The sequence below is a fragment of the Cetorhinus maximus genome, chromosome 16 (genome assembly GCF_964194155.1).
Source record: "Cetorhinus maximus chromosome 16, sCetMax3.hap1.1, whole genome shotgun sequence".
NCBI classification, from domain to species: Eukaryota; Metazoa; Chordata; class Chondrichthyes; order Lamniformes; family Cetorhinidae; genus Cetorhinus; species Cetorhinus maximus.
In genome coordinates this window covers 76286384-76312006 of record NC_135894.1, presented here as the reverse complement: position 1 = coordinate 76312006, position 25623 = coordinate 76286384, and the positions used below count along the sequence as shown (strand labels likewise).

The following is a 25623-nucleotide window of genomic DNA, read 5'->3' as shown; positions in this document are numbered from 1 at the left end:
GGCCTGTACGAATGCAAAGTCATTCTAGCAGTGTTACATAACACAGTTAAACACATTGCACTGTCTCAAGCACCAGGTTTGAGGTAAAGGTTATTGGAAGAAAATGTAACAATTTTTTGAAACTTTTAAGGAAGACATTATAAGGTAGGTATGAGCAGAATACAGATATTCTGAACTTGCTTCGCAATTCCCAATTAAATTTGGCATTGAATCCTGAGTTACGAGCAATCTCAATCTGATTTCCAGTATGCAGAACAGGGAGATTTTGGATATTTTTAACAATTAATGGCAATACAATACCCACACCGCTTGTATACTGAATGTACTATCTACTCTGTCTAGCTGCATTGAAAGAGCATCAAAAATAATTGAGCACAATCCTCACTTAAAGCAGGCACTAGAATGGTTTTGGCATTGGACCAGCAACCTGCATCTGCCTCATGTTAAGTGCAAACGTTTTCCATTCTAAAGCTCTGAATTCAAATCCCAACACAATAAATTCTGGAACTGAATTTGATAGATCTAGTAAATTGTGGGTTAGCTCCACAATAATCATTGCTACTAAGCAGGCTTTCTAATTTCTAACCTCACTTCACCATGACTCTTTTCTTTTCTTTTGTTCAGTTACTGTATTGGGAAAGAAGACTTTGGCACTGAGGTGAGTGAACTTTTCAGGGCAATAAATACATGACTATCTCAGTCGTTTCTGAACAAGGACAGTAAGTACTGTTTGCTGAAAAGGTTATTCTTATCGATGTAGACACTCATGTCACGTGAATTGCACGAGCTCTGCTGCTGCTTTGAGGTAAAAATGTTCAACAGCAACAGTGCATCTGCTCATATTATAGATTCAAGCAATGGGACAGGCCAGCAAACACGAGGAACTGCCACCACTTGTGCCTGATTTAGGGGTTCCTATAAACCTGTGCTGAGATACAGTGCTAGGAGTTTCTCAATCTATTTATTTTTGAGAAAAATCAGTTTGAGATTAACAGAATTAATAGTCTGTGAGTGTCTGACATAGCTGTCCGGACAATGCCAAACTGCCCCAAGAGTATTTTTGGTGCCTGCACATTTTGTTTATAGACAATACAACTGCGCCAATTTTATAAATTTTTGTTGCATCCTAACTACTTTTTAGCTGTTGTCTTCATTGAGGTTGGGAAAGTCAGTGCTTTAGAAAGGAGAACGCTTCTATTCAGTCATCCGCACTAACATGAGGCAGATGCAGAATAAAACATATTTTACATTTGTTTGCAGCAATGTGCCCTTATTACAAATTTTAGGAAAGCACCCTTGGTCCATAAATATGGATCTTCAAAAGTGATGTGATGGCAGTGGCAGAGCCAAAATGAAGATGAATGCGGGTACACCAAGCTCTCAATTTCAGCCTTACTGAGTGCAGAGGCACAGTTAAGACAGTGGTGTCTCCCCGAAAGCAGAAGGGATGTTGCAGTGGAGAGGCATAACTGAGTGAACCCCCTAGTACACCCTCTGAGCTTACTGGGAGCAAGTTTCTGGACCAAATGAGCCACAAATTAGGAATTATTTACAAGGAGAAAGTATGATTTTCCTATTTCTCTCACTAGCCAACACTCTGTCCAACTCGCTGCAGAATTAGGAGCAGTTTTGTGCTATAATATGGTATCTCATTCAAACTAGGTGGAAACTCTTTGTTATTTTAGTTTGGACCTTGCGAGAGAAAGGAGAACTTCCTCTTATCAGCTTAGGCTAAAGTGGAAAAGAAGTTCTTCTAGCACTCTGCACTCCCCAGTCACTGCCTAATAATAAAGATTTTAGACCTTTCTGTACTTCAGCAACATGGATCCGTTTGGAGCAAATGCTGTACATGTGTTGTAGAACTTCCCTCCATCTTCTTCTGGGATAGAGCCTGTAAGAACACAAGCAACTGTTTGCATTGTTTCAAATCTACCAAATACATACAAATACAAATTAAAATAACAAGCTGCCCAATGTCTTCCTCTGTTTTAATATAAAATAACAAAAAAAGTCATCACTGGTTAAAAATATGAATAAGAAAGGAAGTAATTATATAAGGCATTGACATCCGTAAGACATCGCAAAGCACTTTACACCTGGTGCAGTTACTGTTGTTATGTCAGCGAGTGTCCCACAGACAGCAAGTGAAAGAATGATGTGATGTTGGATACCAGGAAAACTCTCTGCTCTATTTCAAATAGTTTTAAGGATTCTTACATGTCCACCTGAGCTGCCAGATTTGGTCTAATGACAGAATTCAATGGCTCCCTCATGAGTGGGTGAGAAGCAGGCAAGGCCGTATAATGGGGTGGGAAGGCTCAGGTTGAAAGCCTGTCACCTTCAGGAGAGTTCCCCCAATTAACTCGAGTGGAAATGGTTGGGGATGGTCTTCCTGCACAGAGACCAATTGAGCCTGGTATTGTACTAAGAGTGGATACAGGCCATGCCCATACGGCCAAGCCACCGGGTATACCTTGGTGGGCAGGCCTACAGCTTGGTGGAAGGGGAGAAGGAGTCCTTCCTGTTCGGGGACCTATGCCCAATGGAGGGACCTGCTGGCAGCAAGTGTTGCCCTCACATAAAGAACCCCCTGCCCTTTACACTAATCCACCTCCACCCCTCGATGGGGCTTGCCTGACTGGCTCTCGCAAGCCCACCTCACTTACCTGGGTTCTGGGGCCCAGTGACATTTCACCTCCTCGGGCCTACTGTAGTACCTGCAATGGCCACTACTCCCGGTGGTGCTGTTGGTATTTAAGAGCTGGCCAGCCACTCTGAGGTGGGAAATTCCCCTTGCCGGATGCAGGAACCCTGACAACAGGCAGCGGATTGTCGCTTCAGGGCTTCCCGAAATGGAAATTCCTGGCTCTCCAGCCAGTGGATGGGCCCACCGCCGAGAACATTAAATTCTGCCCAATGTCTTACCTGAGGCCCACTCAGAACTGCGGTAAAAATAAGTGTCAACCACATTATATGCTCAAATCGCGGAATGGACCTTGATGTCAGTGGTGAGATTGCCACCAACTCAGGCAACTTGACATGATGACCCATATGAAAACGTGGATATGTCTATTACTGTAATATTTGAGATGTGGAGTATAGTCAAAAATTATACATAATATTTTTATGTATGTGTCTCACAGATGGAGCAAAACCACCTTTATAGTACACATGGTCGTAACGATAGTGTTCATTTGTGGTGCGCGTGTTATTCGAATTTGCCAGCTGAAAATTAATTCTATCATCACTATTTCTTATTCTGCACCTATTAACAAATGTTATAAGATAATTTTAACCTAATGCAAATAGGGAGGGGGTGGGGGGGAGAATACTGACCGCCGGTTTACTCTGCTCGATTTTACTTTCCATTGACCCCATGTGCTTTGTAGCTTCCAAGTTCCAGTCAGTGATTATTGAACAAGGAGTTGCTTCATACGATAGAATACAGCAATTAAACCCATTTGTTTCTTCATGCAATCTGCAATAAACTTTCCAACAGGGGGCCCATATTTACCTCCAATAAGGTGAACCCCATGCTCCTTTGCTACTTCAGATAACACTTGGGTCGACTCCCCTGGGATTTTTTCCGCATACTCTGGGAAATAATTAGTTCCATAGGGAGAATTGTAACATTCCTGTGATTGAAGATACGTGAAATCTTTAAAAACAGATATTCAGAAAAACCAAGACATTCAGTATTCAAAACAACCATTATCTGAATTTAGTTCAAGGTCACTGTAATGTACTTAGAAAAAGTGACTATGTTACAAGGCTGTATCACAATAGGAGAGAGTCTAAATGATGTTATTATGCACAAAAGAAACTTGCAGTTTACAAATACCATTTGAATTCTTGGACTGTATTATACCTTTTACTCACCATCAGAGATGTTTTCCACAATAAAGATTTTTTTGTTTCTTTTCTCCATGTCTCCCATAAGAAACGTCAAAGACGAGAAAAAGCTATTTGGCCCAAAAAGGTCTAGGCCCATCTTGGGCCCTAAATGTTCAGTACTGCATACAATTGCATTCTGAACAATTCCAATGTCTCTACCACACTGTCATGCAGGCCAGTCAAAACATTCTCTGCAATACAAGAACTATCCCCAATCTCGGTTTCAAATCTACTCCACGCTAATCCAAATTCATGCTGTTGCGCTAGGATGCTACTTTGTCTATGAACATAAGAAACAGCAAGAGTAGAGCATATGCTCCGCCATTCAATACAATCATTGCTGATCAGGCTTTGATCTGAAGGTCTGCCAATAATTTCACCTGGGAAGGGTTAAATTATACAACAGGAAAGATGAAAACAGCTGCTTTTCTTTTGTTATTGATTGTTTTACTCACAGGGAGTGCTATAACCTTTGCACCCTTTTTTGCTGCTTCCTTCACCAGTGTTCGGACTTTGGTGAGGTTATTGGCTTTCAGGGGTGACACCGTGAGCTGAATAAGTGCCAGGCGGAATTCTAAGAATAAAAGGCAGGACAACAAATAGTTGTTAATAAATAACACAGTCAATATCAACCCTGTATTGAACTATCCCTAGATCTGCAAAATGCAGATTCACCAGTTAAGCCCACTCACAGCAGGACTTGCTTGTGGACACTGCATCTTGTCAATCTGCAAAAACCACCTTATTTTTGATAAGCCAACAAGTCACTCATGGCGTGTCAGATTGTATATTGTTTCATAAGGACTAGAGTGTTATATTGTGCACTCTACACTTATTATTCTGCTAAGGTGGGGCTATCTTCCTTTAGGGCTAGAAAGTTAAGTAAACACAGGCTAAATTCAACTGGAGTTCAACTGTTGTTTGGTCATGCAACTGTGGAGATTAAAATGATTTTTTGTTTTAGGCAGCATGTCAGAAGTATCCAATATTTTGAGATTGTCTGTATATTTAGGTGTGAAAGCGTGCTTTTTAAAAATATACTGGAAAATTTACCGTGGTGCAGCTCATACTCATTGGATATGCTATTTAATATCAACAGTATCATTAAATCATATATAAAAACCCACTGCTAGTAAAGTGTGCCTGTACATTCTTTTCAATTTGTAAAAGTGAACTGATACTAAATAAGGTCTTTCAAAGTTTAATTACTAACTAGTATCGTAGCTTGCAACATTCACCCATTCACTCCTGTGCTCAGCTAACCCACAATGGCTCCTGGTCTGCCAACACTTTAAAGATTCGCATCCTTGTGGTCAAATCGTTTCATGGCTTCCCCCTTCCCTATAGCTGCAACCTCTTCTAGCCCTACAACCCTCCAAGAACCGCTGCATTCCTCCAATTCTGGCCTCTTGTGCTATGGCCCACCATTGACAGCCGGGTCTTCAGGTGTCTCAGCCCTAAGTTATGGGATTCCCTCCATAAACCTCTCCACCTCTCTCTGCTTATTAAAGCGCCTCTCTTTGACCAAGCTGTTGGTCACCTGTTCTAATCTCCTTTGGCTTGGTGCTATTTTTTTAATATCTGATTATGCTCTTGTGAAGCACTGTAAAAATGTAAGTTATATCATTGAGAATAGAACCCTGAATCTGCTCCTGAGAAGTTCAATTAAAAGCCTGGTGTTTGGCATTTCATATTCACGAAGATTTTTTTGAAACAAATACCTACCTTTGTTTCTTCACCTTGGCACAGAAAATTATATTAGGCAAGTGTAACACTGAAGTGTACAGGAAAGAAAGGGTGGTGTATATTTAAAGGTTTGTTATACATAAAAATGTGACAGCTAAATACACGACAGGATTCATATGACTGGATTTGTTCCATTAATTAGCATTTTAACTAATTAGCTTAAAATCCAAAACCAAAACAACTGGAAAAAAGAGTACAGCATTACTGGGAGCCACTTGAAGCTTTTAGAAAATAACAATAATCTGCACTAATAAAGACCCTTCAACATAGGAAAATGTCCAAAGAAGCTTCTCAGAAATGTAATCAGCCAAAGATTGGCTCTAAGTTTAAGATGGAGATATTAGGAGGGTAGGGTAAAAACTTAGTTAAAGTAGTAGATTTGAAGGGAGAGTCTTACAGATGGAGAAGAGATAGACAGGTGGAGGTTTAGGGAGGGAATTCCAGAGCTTAGGGTCTAGACAGCTGAAGGCACTGCTCCTGTGCCTGGCCAAGGTGGCCATCAAAAGGACCAGCAACTGGCGGTTAAGGAGGCTGTTTGGCCTGATTGCCTGTCTCTCTTCCTTGGCTGTCCCTGGGGCATGCGTCAATACACCAGAGGCCTTCCGCGACCAGTTGGCACCAGAGGGATTGGAGTGCATCATCATACCTGGGAATGTCATTTTAATTTGATTTGTTAAGTTTTCTTTAAGAAAGGGACACTTATTCCTTATTTGGTTAAGTTAAAAAGCTGAAGACTGGGTAATGGATGTTGGGAAATGCCCAAGGGGCCAATATGAGAGGAATGCAGAGTTCTCAGTAAGTTGGAGATGGGGGCAACCATTTGTAAAGATGTTGGAGTGGGGGGGTTGGAGTGAGCTTTTTGAGGATGGGGGTGATGATGTTAGTTTTAAATGTGGGGGTGGGGGGGGGGTGTCATCAGGTGAGAAGATGGAACATTTACAATGACAGCCAGCATGGGAGCCAGGAATGGAAGTTGAGTGCTCAAGTTTAGGGGGTATGGAGACAAGAGAGAAAGATGTGGGTATCATGCACAAGATAAGCTTGGAGAGAATGTGATTGGAGATAGGAGATAAACTTAAAAAAAAATTCAGACTCAGGGCTGGGCACGGAGTCAGAGTGCATTGGGGGAAGTGTGGCTAGGTCTCAATCTTAGTGAGTTTCTCATACATATAGTTCAAGGTGAAGGTCTAGACTCAGACATCTACAGCACAGAAGGAGGCCATTCAGCCCATCGTGCCCACACCAGTCAGCAAAGATCTGACTACACTAATCCCATTTTCCAGCGCTTGGCCCATAGGTTATGGCAACACAAATGAATATCTAAATACTTCTTAAATGTTATGAAAGTTTCTGACTCAACCACCCTTTCAGGCAAGAGTTCCAGACTCCACCACCTGCTGGGTGAAAAAAATTAAAATTCTCAACTCCCCTCTTAGCCTTCTACCTCTTACCTTAAATCTATGCCCCCTGGTTATTGACCCCTCTACTAATGGAAAAATTGCCTTCCTTTCCACCCTATCTATGCCCCTCAATCTCATACACCTCTATCAGATCTCCTCTCAACCTTCGCTGCTCCAAGGAAAACAACCCCAGCCTATCCAATCTTTCCTCATAGCTCAGACCTTCCAGCCCAGGCAGCATCCTGGTCAATCTCCTCTGCACCTTCTCCAGTGCAATCACATCCTTCCTATATTGTGGTGACCAGAACTGCATGCAGTACTTCAGTTGCAGCCTAACCAGCGTTTTATACAATTCCAGCATAATCTCCCTGCTCTTGTATCCTATGCCTTGGCTGATAAAGCCAAGTACCCAATATGCCTTTTTAACCACCTTATCTACCTGCCCTGCTACCTTCAGGGATCTGTGGATACGCACACCAAGGCCCCTCTGATCTTCAGTACAGCTATCCTCCTCACTATTTACCACCCTACCAATTTCATGTCACCCGTGGACTTATTGATCATACCCCTACATTTAAGTCCAAATCATTTATGTACACCACAAACAGCAAGGGCCCCAGCACCGAGCCCCGCGGAACCCCACTGGAAACAGACTTCCAGTCTCAGAAACATTTCTCTACCATCACCCTCTACTTCCTGCTTCTCAGCCAATTTTGGATCCAACGTGCCACTTTGCCTTGGATCCCATGGGCTCTTACTTTCTTGACCAATCAGCCAAGAGGAACTTTATCAAAAGCCTTGACAAAGTCCACGTAGGCTACATCAAATGCATTACACCCATCAACACTCCTGGTTACCTCCTCAAAAAGTTCAATCAAATTTGTCAAACCTTTAACAAATCCATGCTGACTATCCCTGAATAATCAGTGTCTCTCCAAGTGCAGATATATTCTGTCCCTCAGAATTTTCTCTGGTAATTTCCCCAACATAGGGGTTTGACTGACTGGTCTGTAATTTCCTAGTCTATCCCTTACTCCCTTTTTAAAAAATGGGACAATGTTAGCAGTCCTCCAGTCCTCTGGCACCTCACCTATGTCCAGAGAGGATTTGAAAATTACTGCCAGGGCCCCTGATATCGCTTCCATCGCCTGAGGGCTTGCAAACATACCACCACAGAGTTTGTTTAGCTAAAGCACGGTGCTGTAACCAGTCATGGAGTCAATTATGTATCAACTGTGAGAAAATTATTCATGTTCTCAGCCTCAAAGTGACACACTCATGCTCTGATTTTTACTTCAACAAATTCCACAATGGCAAAAGCATTTTTAAGCTTCATCTTCCTGGGAGAGAGGTACCAGGAGATTCACTTCGGGAACTTTTTTTTTTGGTGGTGGCGGTAAATTACAAACTCACTGAAATGAACTATTTCACTTAAACAGAATGACGATAGCTGCAGTTTCCCCCCCACTTTAAGAAACGCTATATGCAGTATCGCGGTAACCTGACTCTTAAAAGTGCGACAGAAAGGTGCATTCCAATTGCAATTCAGCTAATCCCGCAGATAAAACTGTGGGGGGAAAAAAAAGCGAACTCACTCGGATTACGATAATGATCGAAAACCGGTGATTTCGCACAGACTTTGAAACCAAATGATTAGCCTGGTTTGAAATCTCTTGGATCTGATCAAGCAACAGCAATAAAAATAGTGTGTGGGTGTGGAATGGCTTCCAACTTTTGGAAATAGCAAAACAAAGCAAGCAAGCGACCGCATTTGTATCTTTTTGTCCTCTAATAACTTACTTGTTGCCGCTCCTGACATGTTGTCAGACATCGAGAAGCCCTTGACAGTGAAACTACTTGGGGAACTTGCTTTTTTTCACGCAATGACTGGGTCACGTCACTTTCCAGCGAGCAGCAAAGCGCTTGGGAGCTGTAGTCCCTCACTCTGTTTTGGAATGGACTACAGACTCCGCTATCAGCGGCGAGCAAACGATGAAAATCTAGAACGAAGTAGATTACTGGAATTACTCATCATTGTTTCGCTGGCCAAACTCTCTCAACAGCTGTAGCAGAATTCATTTCCTATTCCAGGGAATAACCTGGGCAGGGTTCTACTCCCTGGTGCAATGCAATCGTTCAGCTTCAACACATTTAGATATTTTCTGGAAAAGACTTAGTTCAGAAGCAAAGCCATGAACTGCACAATTTCCGGGAACCTGCAAATGGAGATGTCAGCTGCTTTCTCCCTGATCGCACCTGTGCTTTGCTTCCAGCCAAATGGTGGGTTCAAAGCCAAAATGTTAATTTTTATCCAGCCTGATTGATCTAGGTGGAGAATCGACATACCTCAATGCTTCACTCACACGTCAACGTAAAACTGGTTGGTAAAACAGCGTTCGTTCTGGGAACTGAGGAGACAATTTGAAGGAAAATGGGGCCTCGACATACTCTTTGGAGAGTGTGAGGAACAAACAAGACTTCGATCAACTGGAGGGAGAACGAGAGACGCAGAGATTGGGTTTGGGAGGCGAGAGTGGCTCTCTGAGCTGGAGGGTTAGAAGACCTGAGGACGCCGGTTATGAACTGAAAGATTAGTGTCTTTGTTCGGGGGTGGGGAATGGGGCGGCTGGGTGAAGGCAGAGATGAATGAAGTTTAAGAGAAGTGATGATGTACTTGTATTATTCTATGTGAACAATGCCAAATGTCAATTTTTTTAAATTAAAAAGTCCAACTTGTAAAGTAAAGCTGCATTTAAAAATGATCCAGAATGTAAGTATTTGTAAAAATTCAATTTTCAGGACTGATGGAAACATTTGGAAGAAATGTGTAGTCTCCTAATTAAGAATGCTGGTCACTCAATGTTTTTGTTTAACAATGCAACCTATTTTGATATCATAGAATAATATATAAATATAAACGCATTTAAGATAGAAAGGGATGAGATAATTGATATACAAATCAAACTTAACATTCATGCCACACAAGTGCCAGGCGATGACCATCCTCAAGAAGAGAGAATCTAACCATCTCCCCTTGATGTTCAATGACATTACCATCACTGAATCCCCACTATCAACATGCTAGGGGGTTATCATTGACCAGAAACTGAACTGGACCAACCATATAAATACTGTGGCTCCAAGAGCAGGTCAGGGGCTAGGAATCCTGCAACAAGTAATTCACCTCCTGACTCCCCAAAGCCTGTTCACCATCTACAAGGCACAAGTCAGGAGTGTGATGGAATACTCTCCACTTGCCTGGATGAGTGCAGCTCTGACAACACTCAAGAAGCTTGACACCATCCAGGACAAAGTAGCCCGCTTCATTGGCACCCCATCCATCACCCGAAACATTCGCTCCCTCCACCACTGACACACAGTGGCAGCAGTGTGTACCCTCTACAAGATGCAGAGCAGCAACTCAACAAGGCTCTTTCGATAGCTTCTTACAAACCCACGACCTCTACCGCCTCAAGGACAAGGGCAGCAGACATATGGGAACACCACTACCAGGAAGTTCTCCTCCAAGCCACATACCAGCCTGACTTGGAAATAAATCACTGTTCCTTCACTGCTGGGTCAAAATCCTGGAACTCCCTCCCCAACAGCACTCTGGGTGTACCTACACCACATGGACTGCAGCGGTTCTAGGCAGCAGCTCACCACCACCTTCTCAAGGGCAATTAAAGATGGGCAATAAATGCTGGCCTAGCCAGCGACACCCACATCCTGTGAAAGAAGAAAAAAATTCAGATAAAACCCCTGATCCACGCCTTCAAAAGCTAGCGAAAAGATAGCAGGGGCACTATGGCATTTTTATAAAGATATTAAAAAAGGAAATAATAGCAGAGGACAGATGGTGTGCTAATATTATCCCCATATTTAAAAAGAGAGGAAGAATAAATCCAGGGAACAGCAGGCCAATTGGCTCAATGGAGGCGATAGGAAAGATAAATGGAATATTTACACAAAGATGTATATACAAAAACTAGAAATTGAAAATATAAAAAAGTATTCAGCACTGATTCTAACAGGGAAGGTCATGTTTGAACAACCTTAATGAAATCTTTGAAGTAACAGAAAAGGTAGGGAAGGATAATGCAGTAGACATCCTTTAAGATTTCCAAAAGGTCTTCAGTAAGGTACCATGTAGTAGACTCATTATTAAGATCAGAAGATATGGAGCTGATTTTACACCCACCCCCCTCCCCCCCCACTGACGGGTTTGAAGGGAGGGGGACACGTAAAATCCACTGGGTGGCCTTCCCAATGCCTACCCACCCACCCCCAACCTGTCTGAAATTTCACAGGTGGGATGGTGGAGGCATCAGGCACTTGGCAGCCCTGGGGCCTACTGATGGCCACTTTAGGGCCTCATGCTGCTGCCATTATTTTACCTGCAGCGTGGGTGGCCTACGCCATGCAGGAAGCTCAGCAGCTTTAGCTGCACAGGGTGGTGTCGGGCAAGGAGTTGGGGGTGGGGGGAGGGTCTTTTCTTTCAGGGTCCTCTGCGCCCATCAGAATCCCCCCCCCACCCCTAAGCCCCATGCCAAAACTTATTTGAGTTGCTCAGCATTGGGAACTGCTTGTAGTTCCGGCAGTGGCCACCACTCTAGGTGGTGCTGCAGGGACTAAACAGCCACCCTCCGTCTGATCAGCCGACAGCTCTCTAAGGCAGGACTTCCCCGATTTTTTAACTAGGGCTGGGGAGGTGGTGCAGTGACCGCAGCACCTCATAAAATTCAACTCATGTAGTCGAAGGACAAGTAGCAGAACGGATAGTTAGCTGACTACAAGGCAGAAAGTAGGGATTTTAAAGGCAGTTACTTAGCTGGTAAATGGTGAGATGTGGTGTTCCACAATGACTGGTGCTGAAGCCACTCATGAATGGGAAGTACAAATTCAAACATTGTAGATAACACCAAATTGGGGGCTATAGTCAACATAGAGAGGAACTGAGACAAAATAAAGACATTAATAAACTTTCAAAATGGGCATGTAATTGGCAAATGGATTTCAATATAAGAACCATAAGAAATAGGAGCAGGAGTAGACCATTTGGCTTCTTGAGCCTGTTGCACCATTCAATATAATCTTGGCTGATCAACTCCACTTTTCTGCCCATTCCCAAATTCCCTTGATTCCCGGAGAGACCTAAAAATCTATCCATCTCAGTCTTGAATATACTGAACAATGGAGCATCCACAAATCTCTGGGGTGGCGTCATGAACAGTAAAGACATGTCCTATTCGTAACTTTAAACATGGACTGTGTTCATGTGGAAGCTTCTGGATTATCTTTTATTTATTTAAAATGGGCACTGATGAACTGTTAATCAGGCTACTGCAAATCATGTAACTTTTGGCATTTGAACTACAGACCGTATCAAGTCTCTGACAAATACCTAATTAAATCTGGACATAGGTGAGGGTACCTCAGAGCCATTTGTGGAATTCACACATCTCATTGTTTAAGGATAGGCTAACACCTAAAGACTATGGCTGAGCTTTTCCTGTCCCACCTGTGGTGGGAATCGTCATGGGTGAGACAGAAAATTTGACCAGCCAAAGGTCCGTTGACTTCAGGTGGGAATTCCTGGTCCCACAGCAGGCGGGACTGGAAAATCCTGGTCTTTGGAGTTTCCAGACAGCCTGTCTCCATGTTTTATGCTGGACAAAAGGGAAGATCAAAATTCAATGGCCACTATCAACTTCCCATTCTATCACAATGGCCTCCCTCACCCAAACTAGACTGGGTGGGCCTCAGAGGTGGCCCTTACTCCAAGGGTAAGAAAAAAATACATCTCTTTTCATACAAAACATACTGATTACAGACAGTAAGACAGTAAATACATTGTCTGTGGCAGGTAGGCATTTCCAAACATTCACAACCTTCTGATTGAAGAAATTGCTCCTCAACTGACTCCTAAATCAGTGAGTCTTTATCATGAAACTGTGCCACCATGCTCTAGATTCCCCAGCCAGTGGCAGTGTTTACCATGTCAAGTCCCTTCAGAATTCTGTATGTTTCAATGAGATCATCTCTCATTCTCCTAAAGTTCAAGGAATATAGGCCCAATTTACTCAGCCTCCTACAGGAAATTCTTCCCATTCTGGGAACCAATCTGCCAAACCTTTGCTGTACCACTTCCAATGAAAGTATATCCTTTCCTAAATACGGACAGCAAAACTGTGCACAATATTCCATGTGTGGTCTCACTGAAGTGTTGGACAGGCTGGGCCTCTATCCACTGGAGTTTAGAAGATTGAGAGATGATCTTATTGAAACATATAAAATCCTAAGTGGACTTGACAGGGTGAATTCTGAAAGGATGTTTCCCCTTGTGGGAGAGACTAGAACTAGGGGACACAGATTAAAAATAAGGGGTCTCCCATTTAAGACTGAGATGAGAATTTGTTTCTCTCAGGGGGTTGTGAATCTTTGGAACTGTCTTCCCCAGACAGCGGTGGAGGCAGGGCAATGAATATTTTTAAGGCAGAGGTAGGTAGATTCCTAACTAACAAGGGAGTCAAAGGGTAGGCAGAATGTGGAGTTGAGGCCACAATCAGATCAGCCATGATCTTATTGAATGGTGGAGCAGGCTCAAGAGGGCAAATGGCCTACTCCTGTTCCTAATTTGTACATTTATATGTATGTTTAACAAAGAGGTTATACCAAACAGGAAAGATAGAACAGACTGGGGTTCTTATCTCTAGAAAAAAAGTTTGAGGATAGAGATCTTTAAAATTATGATCGGGTTTGATAGGGTACAAGTCGAGAAGTGGTTTCCACATATAGGAGAGACTGGAATCAGCTGTTAAAAAATACAAGGTAGTCATTAATGAATCAAATAGGGAATTCAGGAAAAACCCCTCTAATCACTTACTGGTAAAATATGGGACTTGCTACCACAAGGAATAGTTCAATTGATGGGGTTAGATAAAAAGAGTGGGGAAAGGGTGGAGCATAAACACCAGCAGGGATCTGTTAGACCAAATGGTTTGTTGCTGTGCTATAAATACTATGTAAGACTATGTAAGAGAATCTTACAGCCCAGAAGGGGACCATTTGGCCCATCATGCCTGTGCTACTTGCTTGAAAAAGCTATCTAACTAGTCCCATTCCCTTACTCTTTCCCCACACATGGAAGTATGATGTCATTGCTGTCAGAGACACAGTTGAGAGAGGGGCAGGATTGGCAGCTCAATATTCCAGGATAGAGGGTCTTCAGGTGAGACAGGGAAGGAGTAAAAGAGGCGGGGGTATCGCAATATTGATCAAGGAATCAATTACAGCAGTAAGGAGGAATGATATCTTAGAAGGCTCCTCAAATGAAGCCATATGGGTAGAACTTAAAAACAAAAAAGGAGCAATCACATTGCTGGGAATGTACTATAGGCCCCCAAAGAGTCAGAGAGAAATAGAAGAGCAGATATGTAGGAAAATTTCAGAGAAGTGTAAAAATAATAGAGTCGTAATAGTGGGGTTTTCAACTTCTTCAACATTAACTGGGTTAGTCATAGTGTGATAGGTTTAGAGGGAGCAGAATTCTTAAAATGCATCCAGGAGAGCTTTTTAAGCCAGTACGTAGAAGGTCCTACAAGAGAGGGGGCGGTCCAGGACATAATTTTAGGGAATGAAGCCGGGCAAGTGGTAGAGGTATCAGTGGTGGATCATTTTGCAGATAGTGATCATAACTCCATTAGATTCAAGGTTGTTATGGAAAAGGACAAGGATGGGCCAGAAATCAGAGTTCTAAATTGGGGGAAGGCCAATTTTAATAAGATCAGATATGATTTGGTCAGAGTGGACTGGGAGCAGTTACTTTTAGATAAATCTGCGTCAGAGCAGTGGGCCTCATTCAAGAAGGAAATAGAGTACAGGGCCAACATATTCCAGTAAAGATAAAGGGTGGGATCAACAAATCCAGGGAACCCTGGATGCCGAGGCATATACAGGATTGGATAAAGAGAAAAAGGGAGACTTATGGCAGAAATCAAAGGCGAAAGCCCTATAGGAGTATAGAGTGTGTAGCGGGGAACTTAAAAAGGAAATTAGGAGAGCAAAAAGGAGGCATGAAAAAACATAGACAGGTAAAATAAAGGAAAATCCAAAGTTATTTTACATGTACATTAAGAGTAAGAGGATAACTAGGGAAAGTGTAGGGCCCATTAAGGACCATAGTGATAATTTGTGTGTGGAGCCGGAAAACGTAAGTAGGGTTCTAAATGAATACTTTGTGTCAGTGTTCACAGGTGAGAGGGACGCGTGAGAATGAAAATCAGGCAAAAGGACTTTAATATAATTAAAGAAATTAGCATGGAAAGGGGGGAGGTTCTAAGTGGTCTGGCAAGCTTAATAGTAGATAACTCTCCAGGCCCAGATGAAATGTATCCCAGGCTGTTGAGTGAGGCAAGGGAGAAGATAGCAGGGGCACTGGCAATAAATTTCAATACTTCTCTGGCCACAGGAGAGGTGTCAGAGGACTGGAGGGCAGCCAATGTGGTACCGTTAATCAAGAAGGGAGGAAGGGATAAACCAGGGAACTACAGGCCAGTCAGTCTAACCTCAGTGGTGGGGAAACTATTGGAAGCAATTCTGAGGGACAGAATTAATCTACACTTGGAGAGACAGGGATTAATGAAGGACAGTCAGCATGGTTTTGTTATGGGGAGGTCATGTCTGACCAATTTGATTGAATTTTTCAAAGAGGTGACCAGGTGTAGATGAGGGCAATGTATTTGATGTAGTCTACTTGGACTTCAGTAAGGCTTTTGATAAGGTCTCACATGGTAGACTGATAACGAAGGCAATTTGGCAAATTGGATCCAGAATTGGCTGAGTGGCAGGAAGCAGAGGGTGATGGTCGAGGGGTGTTTTTGTGACTGAATGCCTGTGTCCATGGGGTTCCACCGGTTCGATGGGATCGGTGTTAGGTCCCTTCCTGTTTGTGGTATACATAAACGATTTAGACTTGAATGTAGAAGGGTTGATCGGTAAGTTCGCAGATGACACGACAATTGGTAGGGTGGTAAATAGTGAGGAGGATATAGACAGGCTGGTTAGATGGGCTGATCAGTGGCAAATGGAATTAAATCCGGATAAAGGTGAGGTGATGCACTTAGGCAGGACAAACAAGGCAGAGGAATACATGATGAATGGTAGGGCCCTGGGAAATAGTGAGGATCAGAGGGACCTTGGTGTGCACGTCCACTGGTCCCTTAAGGACAGGTATATAAGGTGGTTAAGAAGGCATATGGGATACTTGTCTTTATTAGCCGAGGCATAAATACAAGAGCAGAGATGTTATGCTGGAACTGTATAAAATGCTGGTTAGGCCACAGCTAGTGTATTGTGTGCAGTTCTGGAATCCACATTATAGGAAGGATGTGACTGCATTAGAAAGAGCACAGAGGAGATTTACCAGGATGTTGCCTGAGCTGGAGAGTTTTAGTTAAGAGGAGAGATTAGATAGACTGGGGTTATTTTCCCTGGAGCAAAGGAAATCGAGGGAGGATGTGATTGAGGTGTATAAAATTATGAGGGCATAGATAGGGTAGACAGGAAGGAACTTTTCTCCTTGGTGGAGGGATCAATAACCAGGGGGCATAGATTTAAGGTAAGGGGCAGGAGGTTTAGAGGGGATGTGATGGAGAGTTTTTTCACCCAGAGGGTGGTGGGAATCTAGAACTCACTGCCTGAAAGGGTGGTAGATGCAGAAACCCTCATAACATTTAAGAAGTATTTGGATGTGCACTTGCGATGCCATGGCATACAAGGCTATGGGCCTAGTGCTAGAAAACGGGATTGGAATAGTTAGGTACTTGTTTGACCGGCGCAGATTCGATGGGCCGAATGGACTTTTTCTGCGCTGTAGACCTCTATGACTCTATGACTATGAGCCCTGCAATTTTCCACTTTCCAATATTTAACCACTTCCCTCTTGAATCAATTTCCATCGCCATTTCACACGTTGCATTCCCAATTCATCCCGTGTGAAAAGATGTCTCCACGCATTGATTTTCAGTTCTGAATCTTTCCTTAATCATCTTAAGTCAGCGTGCAGCTACCGGATACAGTCTCCACTTATTCACCCTTCAAATACATCACTTATAAGTAACCAACCTGTACCAGACTAGACAATCACAAGTCTCGCTCCAATAAGGGTTTCCTTATTCTGATTATAACCCTGATTATAATCGACATAAAATAAATTAGAAGCAAATTACAAAACAATCAATCAATCAATCAGCTCGCCTTGCTTCTGGTTATTGATACATCCGAGGGGCGGGGGTTGGTGGAAATATCAGGGATCACGTGGCCAGGAATGCGCTGACGTCACGTGTGCCGGTTACCCCCCAGGTCCGCTTCAACTCAAGATCTGTTTTGAGACAAAGGAGTGGGAGCTCAGTGCTGCTGGCTGGTTGAGTTTGTTGGTACTGAGCTGTAGTTTTCGCAGGATGTCAGGACGGGGAAAAGGCGGCAAGGGGCTGGGGAAAGGAGGAGCCAAGCGCCACCGGAAAGTGCTCCGGGATAACATCCAGGGGATCACCAAGCCGGCGATCCGCCGGCTGGCTCGGCGAGGCGGGGTGAAGCGAATCTCCGGCCTCATCTACGAGGAGACCCGCGGCGTTTTGAAAGTCTTCCTGGAGAACGTGATCCGGGACGCGGTCACTTACACCGAGCACGCCAAGAGGAAGACGGTGACCGCCATGGATGTGGTGTACGCCTTGAAACGGCAGGGTCGCACTCTCTACGGTTTCGGTGGATAAGAGGCCGGTTCAAGCATCATTCAAGACGGACTTTATTACACATCGGGATTTTTATTCCCGTTTGGAAAAAAAAAACACACACGTGGCTTTTGCTTTTAGTGGCGCGCTTTGCTTATTGTGTTCTCGCAGTTCCGAGTCCGTCTTGGTGGAGAGGGGGTGGAAATTGTGAAGCTCTAGTTTCTGATTGGCTGGCTCGTAGTTTGAAAGTTGCCCAATAGGAACCTGCACCACCTTCTATCCTTCATTTGCATATCAGTCTTTATAAATACCGAGCGTGCTCGGTGCTCTCGCTATTCCAGCTCCACGCTGCGAGCTGGCTGCTTGTTAGAGTTCGGCTTTGTTTCTACAATCCTGGGACTTTTGATTCCGATCCGCTTCGAGGATCTGATTATTGTGATGAGTGAGACGTTTTCTTTTTTTAAATATAAAAGTAGCTCCTGTATGCAAATCGGGACCAGTGATTCTTTTAATGAAATGTCGCCGTCGCTATTTTTTTTGAAACTTTGTTGCTGACCCTCTTACTGTAATAAAAAAAATTGAGTTCATTTTTGGAGTCTTTGTGCCTTGATCTTCGGTTAGCCGCGTTGGTGCAGCTCTCTTTGATGCATTTAAAACCTAGTAAGCATGCATCTTGTTGCCTTACCTTAACTGCATTTTTTTTTTGATCTTGTATCAAATAGTTTCGAACTAAACAGCTATGGATAAACAGTAAAAGTTCTTGAGGCTACTAATTTGTATAGATTGTTTAGTGTTAAGATTATTAATCAAAACAGATATACACGGACATTTGTAAATTGCAGTTATCTGCCGATATGTCAGTTATTGTTTTGTAAGCTAAATACCCAAACACTCAATAGAAGACTGTCCAACTCTCAAAACCTGCCTTCCATCCTGCTCTAGCCTCTGACTCCAGGCTGCAGGCATGTGATTGATTCTTGAAGGTGCTTAAGGGGTGATTCCATTAACGTTTAAGGGCACCTGCTATTCCCATTGACTGGATAAGTTGGATACCGAGACATAGCCTTAAAGGTAGAGCTGCTAGGCATTTCAGCAGCAAAATTAGAAAACATTTCTACGTTCAAGGTTGTTTAAAAATTTGGGACTTTTCAAACAACAATTGATGCTAGGCCAATTTTAAATTTGATATTGCTATGTTTTCTTAGCCAAAGGTAGTAAGGGCTATAGGACAAAGCTGGGCTATAGATCAGCTATAATCTTAATTTAAGAGCTAATACTCTCTTTCTACATGTGCGAGGGAGTGGTTGTGGGAGTCTTAACATTAGTGCAATCAATCTTGAATCAGGGCAAGGAAATCTGATTACTGCTTAATGCCCTCCCTTAAGCAACTACTTGGAATAGGCACTGAGTTATATGGGCACAGAACATACTTGAGGGGAGGGAGGGGAGGGGGAGGGGGAGTGGGGGGGGGGGGGGGGACTTCAATGTCAATCACCAAGAGTGGCTCTGTAGCAAATCCTGAAGGAGAACTGCCAGTGGGCCTGGGCACCTGGTGAGGGAACTGACATGGCAAAAAAATCTACTCTGCATTGTCCTTGCCAATTTACCCCTCTTGGATGACATTTGAAATGTCCACTGCACAGTCCTTGTGGAGATAAGTTATGCCATCACAGAGGATGTTTGGCATTATTTTGTGGGACTTTGTGTGAAATGGGATAGACTGGTAACTGAACTGGCAGCTCATCTGGACATCCATTAAGCTCTGGACCATCAGCATAATTGTATTCAACCACCATCTGTAACTTGTGACCTGGTAAATCCATCAAGCTACTTTTACCATCCAGTCAAACAACCTGGCTCAATGTGAAACATAGAGCCAGGTGTGGCATCAGGCATAGTTAAAATAGGTGCTAACCTAATGAGGGTACAGCACAGAGCTATGTGCATGCTTGAGATAGACCTATGATCTCTGAACCAATGGAGACCAAAGCTTCTCTCCCTCTACAGTTCTGCCACATCCAGTTGTGAATGGTGGTGGACAATTAACAGGAGGACAAGGCTCCATGAACATTATTACCCTCAACAATGGAGTTTATTCCATCATTGGTAAAGTGATGTAAGGAGTCATCAAAAACACCAAGTGGCACTTGCTTAGCAATAACCTGCTCACTCGAACCCAGTTTGGGGTCTGCTAAGGCCACTCTGCTCCTGACCAGTTACAGCCTTGGTTCAAACATGGACAAAAGAGTTGAACTGATGAGGTGAGAGTGACTGCCCTCGACATCAACGTCTATTTGATGACTGAGTGTAGCATCAAGGAGCCCGAGCAAAACTGGAGTCAATGGGAATCGAGGAAAATTCTGCTGGTTGGAGTCCTACCTAGCACAAAGAAAGATGGTTGTGGTTGTTGGAGGTCAATCGTCTCAGTTCCAGGACATCACCGCAGGAGTTCCTTAGGGTAGTGTCCTAGGCCCAACCAACTTCAGCTGCTTCATCAATGACCTTCCTTCCATCATAAGGTCAGAAGTGGAGATGTTAACTGATGCAGCACCATTCGCAAGTCCTCAGTTACTGAAGCAGCCCATGTCTAAATGCAGCAAGACCTAGACAATATCCAGGCTTGGGCTGACAATTGGCAGGTAACGTTTGTGCCATACTTTCATTGTGTGGCAGTTGTCTTTCCAGAAGGCATTTGATAAAGTGCGACATCAAAGATTATTGCGGAAAATAAAAGCTCATGGCATAGGAGGTAACATTGGCATGGATAGAAGATTGGCTGGCTGGCTAACAGGAAGCAGAGTGTAGGCATAAATGAGTCTTTTTCAGGTTGGAAAGATGTAACTAATGGTGTGCCACAGGGATCAGTGCTGGGACCTCAACTGTTTACAATTTATGTAATGACTTGAATGAGAAACTTGACCGTTTCTGGGGGAGGTGGGACCTGTACAAATTGGACAGGTTACATATGAACAGGAATGGGACCTCACGGGGAGGTTTGCCAATGCTGCTGGGGTGGATTTAAACTAAATTGGCAGGGGGATGGATTCCTGAAAAGTAGTTCAGAGGGGAGAGAAGCTGAGATGGAATTAGAAGTTAAAATGCTAGTAAGTAAGCCTGGCAGAAGAAACATAGGCTAAATAAGAAAGAAGTGAGCTTAGCAAGCTAAATGGAATATATTTTAATGCAAGGAGCCCGAGGAATAAGACAGATGAGCTGAGGTCACAGATTGGCACGTGGGAGTACGATATCATAGTTATGACTGAGACTTGGCTAAAAGAATGGCAGGATTGGCAGCTCAACATTCCTGGTTATGGAGTATTCAGATGAGATAGGGGAGAAGAGGAGTGGGGGGTTGCAATATTGATCAAGGAATCAATTATAGCAGTGAGAAGGGATGATTTCTTGGAAGGATCACCAAATGAAGCCATATGGGTAGAAGTAAAAAACACAAAAGGGGCAAACATGCTGTTGGGTGTGTACTATAGGCCCCCAAACACACAGAGATAGAGGATCAAATATGTAATCAAATTTCAGAGAAGTGGAAGAATAATCGGGCAGTAATAGGGGATTTAAAAAATCCAAATATTAACTGGGGTAGTTTAGTGTGCAAGGGAGGGAGTAAAATTCTTAAGTTGCATCCTGGAGAACCTTTTTAGCCAGAACTAGAAAGCCCAACAAGGGAGGGGTCAGTTCTGGACCTAATATTCAGAAATGAGCCCAGGCAGGTGGAAGGCGTATCAGTAGGGGAGCAGACTGGTTGACTGCTTTGCAGGACACCTTCGGTCTGTCCTCAAGCATGACCCGGGCCTCCCTGTCGCTTGCCATTTCAACACACCACCCTGCTGTCATGCCCACATGACCGTCCTTGGCCTGCTGCAATGTTCCAGTGAAGCTCAACGCAAACTGGAGGAACAGCATCTCATCTTCCGACTAGGCACTTTACAGCCTTCCGGACTGAATATTGAGTTCAACAAATTTAGATCGTGAACTCTCTCCTCCATCCCCACCCCCTTTCCGATCCCCTTTTTTCCAATAATTTATAATTTTTTATACATTTTTTCTTTTCTCACCTATTTCCATTATTTTTAAATGTATTTCCATCCATTGTTTTATCTCTACCTTTTAGCCTATTTCGATCCCTTCCCCCACCCCACCCCCACTAGGGCTATCTGTCACTTGCTCGTTCTGCTTTCTACCCTTAATGTCATCATTAGCACATTCCTCAGCTAATGTTACCACTGTCAACACCCCTTTGTCCTTTTGTCTATTACATCTTTGGCAATCTCTTTTTTGCCTCCACCTATCACTGGCCCTCTGTCCAGCTCTACCTGTTCCACCCCCTTTCAACCAACTTATATTCCACTTCATTTCTATATTTCTTAGTTCTGATGAAGAGTCATACAGACTCAAAATGTTAACTGTATTCCTCTCCGCAGATGCTGTCAGGCCTGCTGAGTTTTTCCAGTATTTTTGTTTTTGTTTCAGTAGGGGAGCATTTTGGAGATAGTGACCATAACTCTGTTAAATTTAGAATAGTTATGGAAAAGGATAAGGTTGGGCTGGGAATAAAAGTTCTAAACAGGGGAAAGGCTAATTTTACTAAGATGAAATGCGATTTGGCCCAAGTGGACTGGGAGCAGCTACTTGCAGATAAAACTGGCAGAGCAGTGGGAGGTATTCAAGGAGGAAATGAAAAAATTTTTCATTTTTTATCCGCTTATTTTTATTTTTTTCATTTTTATTTTCATTCATTTATGCATTTGTTTTGTCCCCTTTTCTTATCCCATTTTTGATCCCTCTTTTTCCCCCTCCACTGCCCCCTTCCTCCACCCCACCCCCAAAAGGGCCATCTGTTACTTGTTCATGTTGTTCTTTTCAGCTTACCCTTGTCCTGCTATTATCACATTCTGCTTTCTTACCTTAATGCCACTATCAGCACTTTTTTCAGCCCTCACCACTACCATCAACAGTCCCTTTGTCCTTTTGATCATGACATCTTTGTCAATCTCTCCTTTGCCCCCACCTATCGCTGGCCTTCTAGCCAGCTTCACCTGCTCCACCCACCTTAAACAGTATAAATTTCATCTCATTTCTACTTCTCTGTAGCTCTGCAGAAGGGTCGTATGGACTCGAAACGTCAATTCTGTTTTTCTCTCCACAGATGCAGTCAGACCTGCTGAGTTTTTCCAGCCTTTTCTGTTTTTGTTTCAGATTTCCAGCATCTGCAGTATCTTGCTTTTATACAAAAGTAGGGAGGTTATGCTTCAGTTGTACACAGCACTAATGAGACCACATTTGGAGTATGGTGTACAGTATTGGCCATCTTATTTAAGGAAGGATGTAAATACGTTGGAAGCAGTTCAGAGAAGGTTTACCATACTAATGTCTGGATTGGGTGGGTTGTCTTATGAAGAAAGGTTGGACAGACTAGGCTTGTATCCGCTGGCGTTTAGAAGACTAAGAGGCGACTTGATTGAAACATAAGATCTGAGGGGTCTTGACAGGGTGTATATGGAGAAGATGTTTCCTCTTGTGGGAGAATCTAGAACCAGGGATCATTGTTTAAAAATAAGGGGTCGTCCATTTAAAACAGAGATGAAGCAAAATGTTTTCACTCAGGGTCATGAGTCTTTGGAACTCTCTTCCTTAAAAAGGTAGTGAAAGAGTCTTTGAATATTTTTAAGGCAGAGGTGGGGCGTTTCAAGAAGGCAGCTCACTACCACCTTCTCAAGGGCAATAAATGCTGGCCTAGCCAGCGATGCCCAAATCCCATGAATGAAAATAAAAGTCCTGTGTGAGTGCAAAAGGAAAGGTGCATGCGTTCACAACCATCTTCAGTCAGGAGTTTAGAATGGATGATGATCCTCTGAATCCTCAGTTTCCCAGCGTCACAATCTTCAGCCAATTCAATTCTTTCCATGTGATATCAAGAAATGGATGACCATGCTGGACATGGCAAATGTTCTGGGCTACTGTAGTGCTGAAGACTTGTGCTCCACAATTAACAACACCACTAGCCAAGTTGTTGCAGTTACAGTTACACTACTGGCATCCATCTGACAAAGTAGAAAATTGCCCAGATATGTCCTGTCCACAGAAAGCAGGAGAAATATGAACTAGCTAATAACTGCCCCTCATCCCACACTCAATCATTGGCAAAGTGAAGGACTGGGTCCTTGTTGATATTGGTAAACGCTGCATGATAACATGAGCATGCTCACTGATGCTTAGTTTTGGTTCTGCCAGGACCACTTGGTTACAGCCTTGGTGCAAAAGTAGGCCAAAAGCTGAAACCTACAATTGAAGTGAGAATGACTTCTCTTGACATCAAACAGCATTTAACCCAATGTGACCCGCAAGCGCTAGTAAAAGTGAGTCACTGGGAATCAGGGAAAACTCTATATTAATTGGATTCGTACCTAGCACAAAGGAATGTGGTGGTTGGAGGCCAATCATCTCAGCCCCAAGACATTGTTGCAGTAGTTCCTCAAGACAGTGTCCTAGACCCAACTGTCTTTAGCTGTGTCATCAATGATCTTCCCTCCATCATAAGGTCAGATGATTGCACAGTGTTCAGTCCATTCACAATTCCTCAGACATTGATACACCAAGACCTGGACAACATCTAGGCTTTGGCTAGAATGTGACAAGCAACATTATCGCCACAGAAGTGCCACACAAGACTAATAAAACAGTTTAAACAACTCCTCTTGGCATTTAATGCCATAGCTGTCATCAAATTCCCTCACCATCAACATCTCGGAGGTCACCATTAACAGGAAACTAGACCAGCCACATAATACTCTGAATGTAAGAGTATTCTGTGGCAAGTGACTGATTCTTCAAAGCCTGTCCACCATCTAAAGGACACCATGACAGGAATATGATGGAATACTCTCCAGCATTGACAAGTGCAGTTCCCAACAACACTCCAGAAGCTCAGCACCAAAGCAGTGTGCTAAGACAAGAATTTGGTGCAAGTGGGAAATTGATGTAGAGGGGGAATGTGGTGCTGCTTTTTATTCTTTTTGCTTTATTCCTAGTAGCTGGTGTTTTGCCTTCTAGCTAGGAGGCTTGAACTTGCTATTTCTTACTTAAATACTTCTTACTTAACCCTGTTAATATTTAAGAAGTATTTAGATATTCACTTGCGTTGCCATAGCCTCCAGGGCTATGGGCGAAGTGCTGGAAAACGGAATTAGTGCAGTCAGATTTTTGTTGACCGGCAAGGACACAATGGGCCGAATAGCCTCCTGTGTGTAAGTATCTATAAGTCTATGAGTCTTAACTAAATTAATAACTAGCTAGCTAAAGTAATGAAATAAATAAGGATAGACAGACGTGGCAGTGAAGGTGGTCTCCTGTGATTGCAACATGGGAGTTCGTGGAGTGCACAGCAGTTCTGGACAATCATCTCTGTAGTAAGCATCCATGGCTTGAGCAACAGCTTCAGAGTGCTGAGCAGGAGTCTGAACTACAGACATTGAGGGGCATCAGTGAGGAGGAGAGTTTCCTGCACACTCTGTTCTGGGAGGCAGTCACACCCCTTAGATTAAGTAGAACTTTTCGAGCTAATCAATGGTGATGGACAGGAGAATGTGACAGAGTCGGGCAGGTGTGAGGATCCAGCATACAGTGATGCAGAAGCCTTAGCCCTTGACTTTGACCAACAGGTACAAGGTACTTGCTACCCATGTGAATGAGAACATGGACCGCAGGGTGGATAAGCAAACTGACCACAGCCATGGTGCAGGGTGCCAATCAAGTGGGGGGAGTGGAAAGGATTGTGATAAGGAACAGTATCGTCAGGGGAATAGCTACTGTTCTCTGCAGCTGTGACTAGGAGTTCCGAA

General features: G+C 43.4%; 2 protein-coding genes across 2 annotated transcripts in view; one reads left to right on the top strand and one right to left on the bottom strand.

Annotated features, from left to right (window-relative positions):
• nit2 (nitrilase family, member 2) overlaps nucleotides 1–17329 on the bottom strand; it is a 34660-nt gene extending 17331 nt beyond the window's left edge. The window contains exons 1-5 of the mRNA XM_078560088.1: nucleotides 17166–17329; nucleotides 8841–9040; nucleotides 4350–4468; nucleotides 3515–3635; nucleotides 1803–1891 (exon numbers count right to left, since the gene is read on the bottom strand). Coding sequence (XP_078416214.1) covers nucleotides 1803–1891; nucleotides 3515–3635; nucleotides 4350–4468; nucleotides 8841–8871 — 360 coding nt within the window. The 5' untranslated portion in view covers nucleotides 8872–9040; nucleotides 17166–17329. The remainder of the gene's footprint in view (nucleotides 1–1802; nucleotides 1892–3514; nucleotides 3636–4349; nucleotides 4469–8840; nucleotides 9041–17165) is intronic.
• Nucleotides 17330–17500: 171 nt separating this feature from the next.
• Nucleotides 17501–17812, top strand: LOC144691889 (histone H4). Its single transcript, XM_078560464.1, has one exon. It carries the CDS (start codon nucleotides 17501–17503, stop codon nucleotides 17810–17812), a length of 312 nt encoding a protein of 103 aa, XP_078416590.1.
• Nucleotides 17813–25623: the final 7811 nt, after the last annotated feature.

Bases quoted from the DNA above. Each gene is read 5' to 3' on its own strand.
- LOC144691889 (XM_078560464.1), top strand. From the start codon at position 17,501: ATGTCAGGACGGGGAAAAGGCGGCAAGGGGCTGGGGAAAGGAGGAGCC.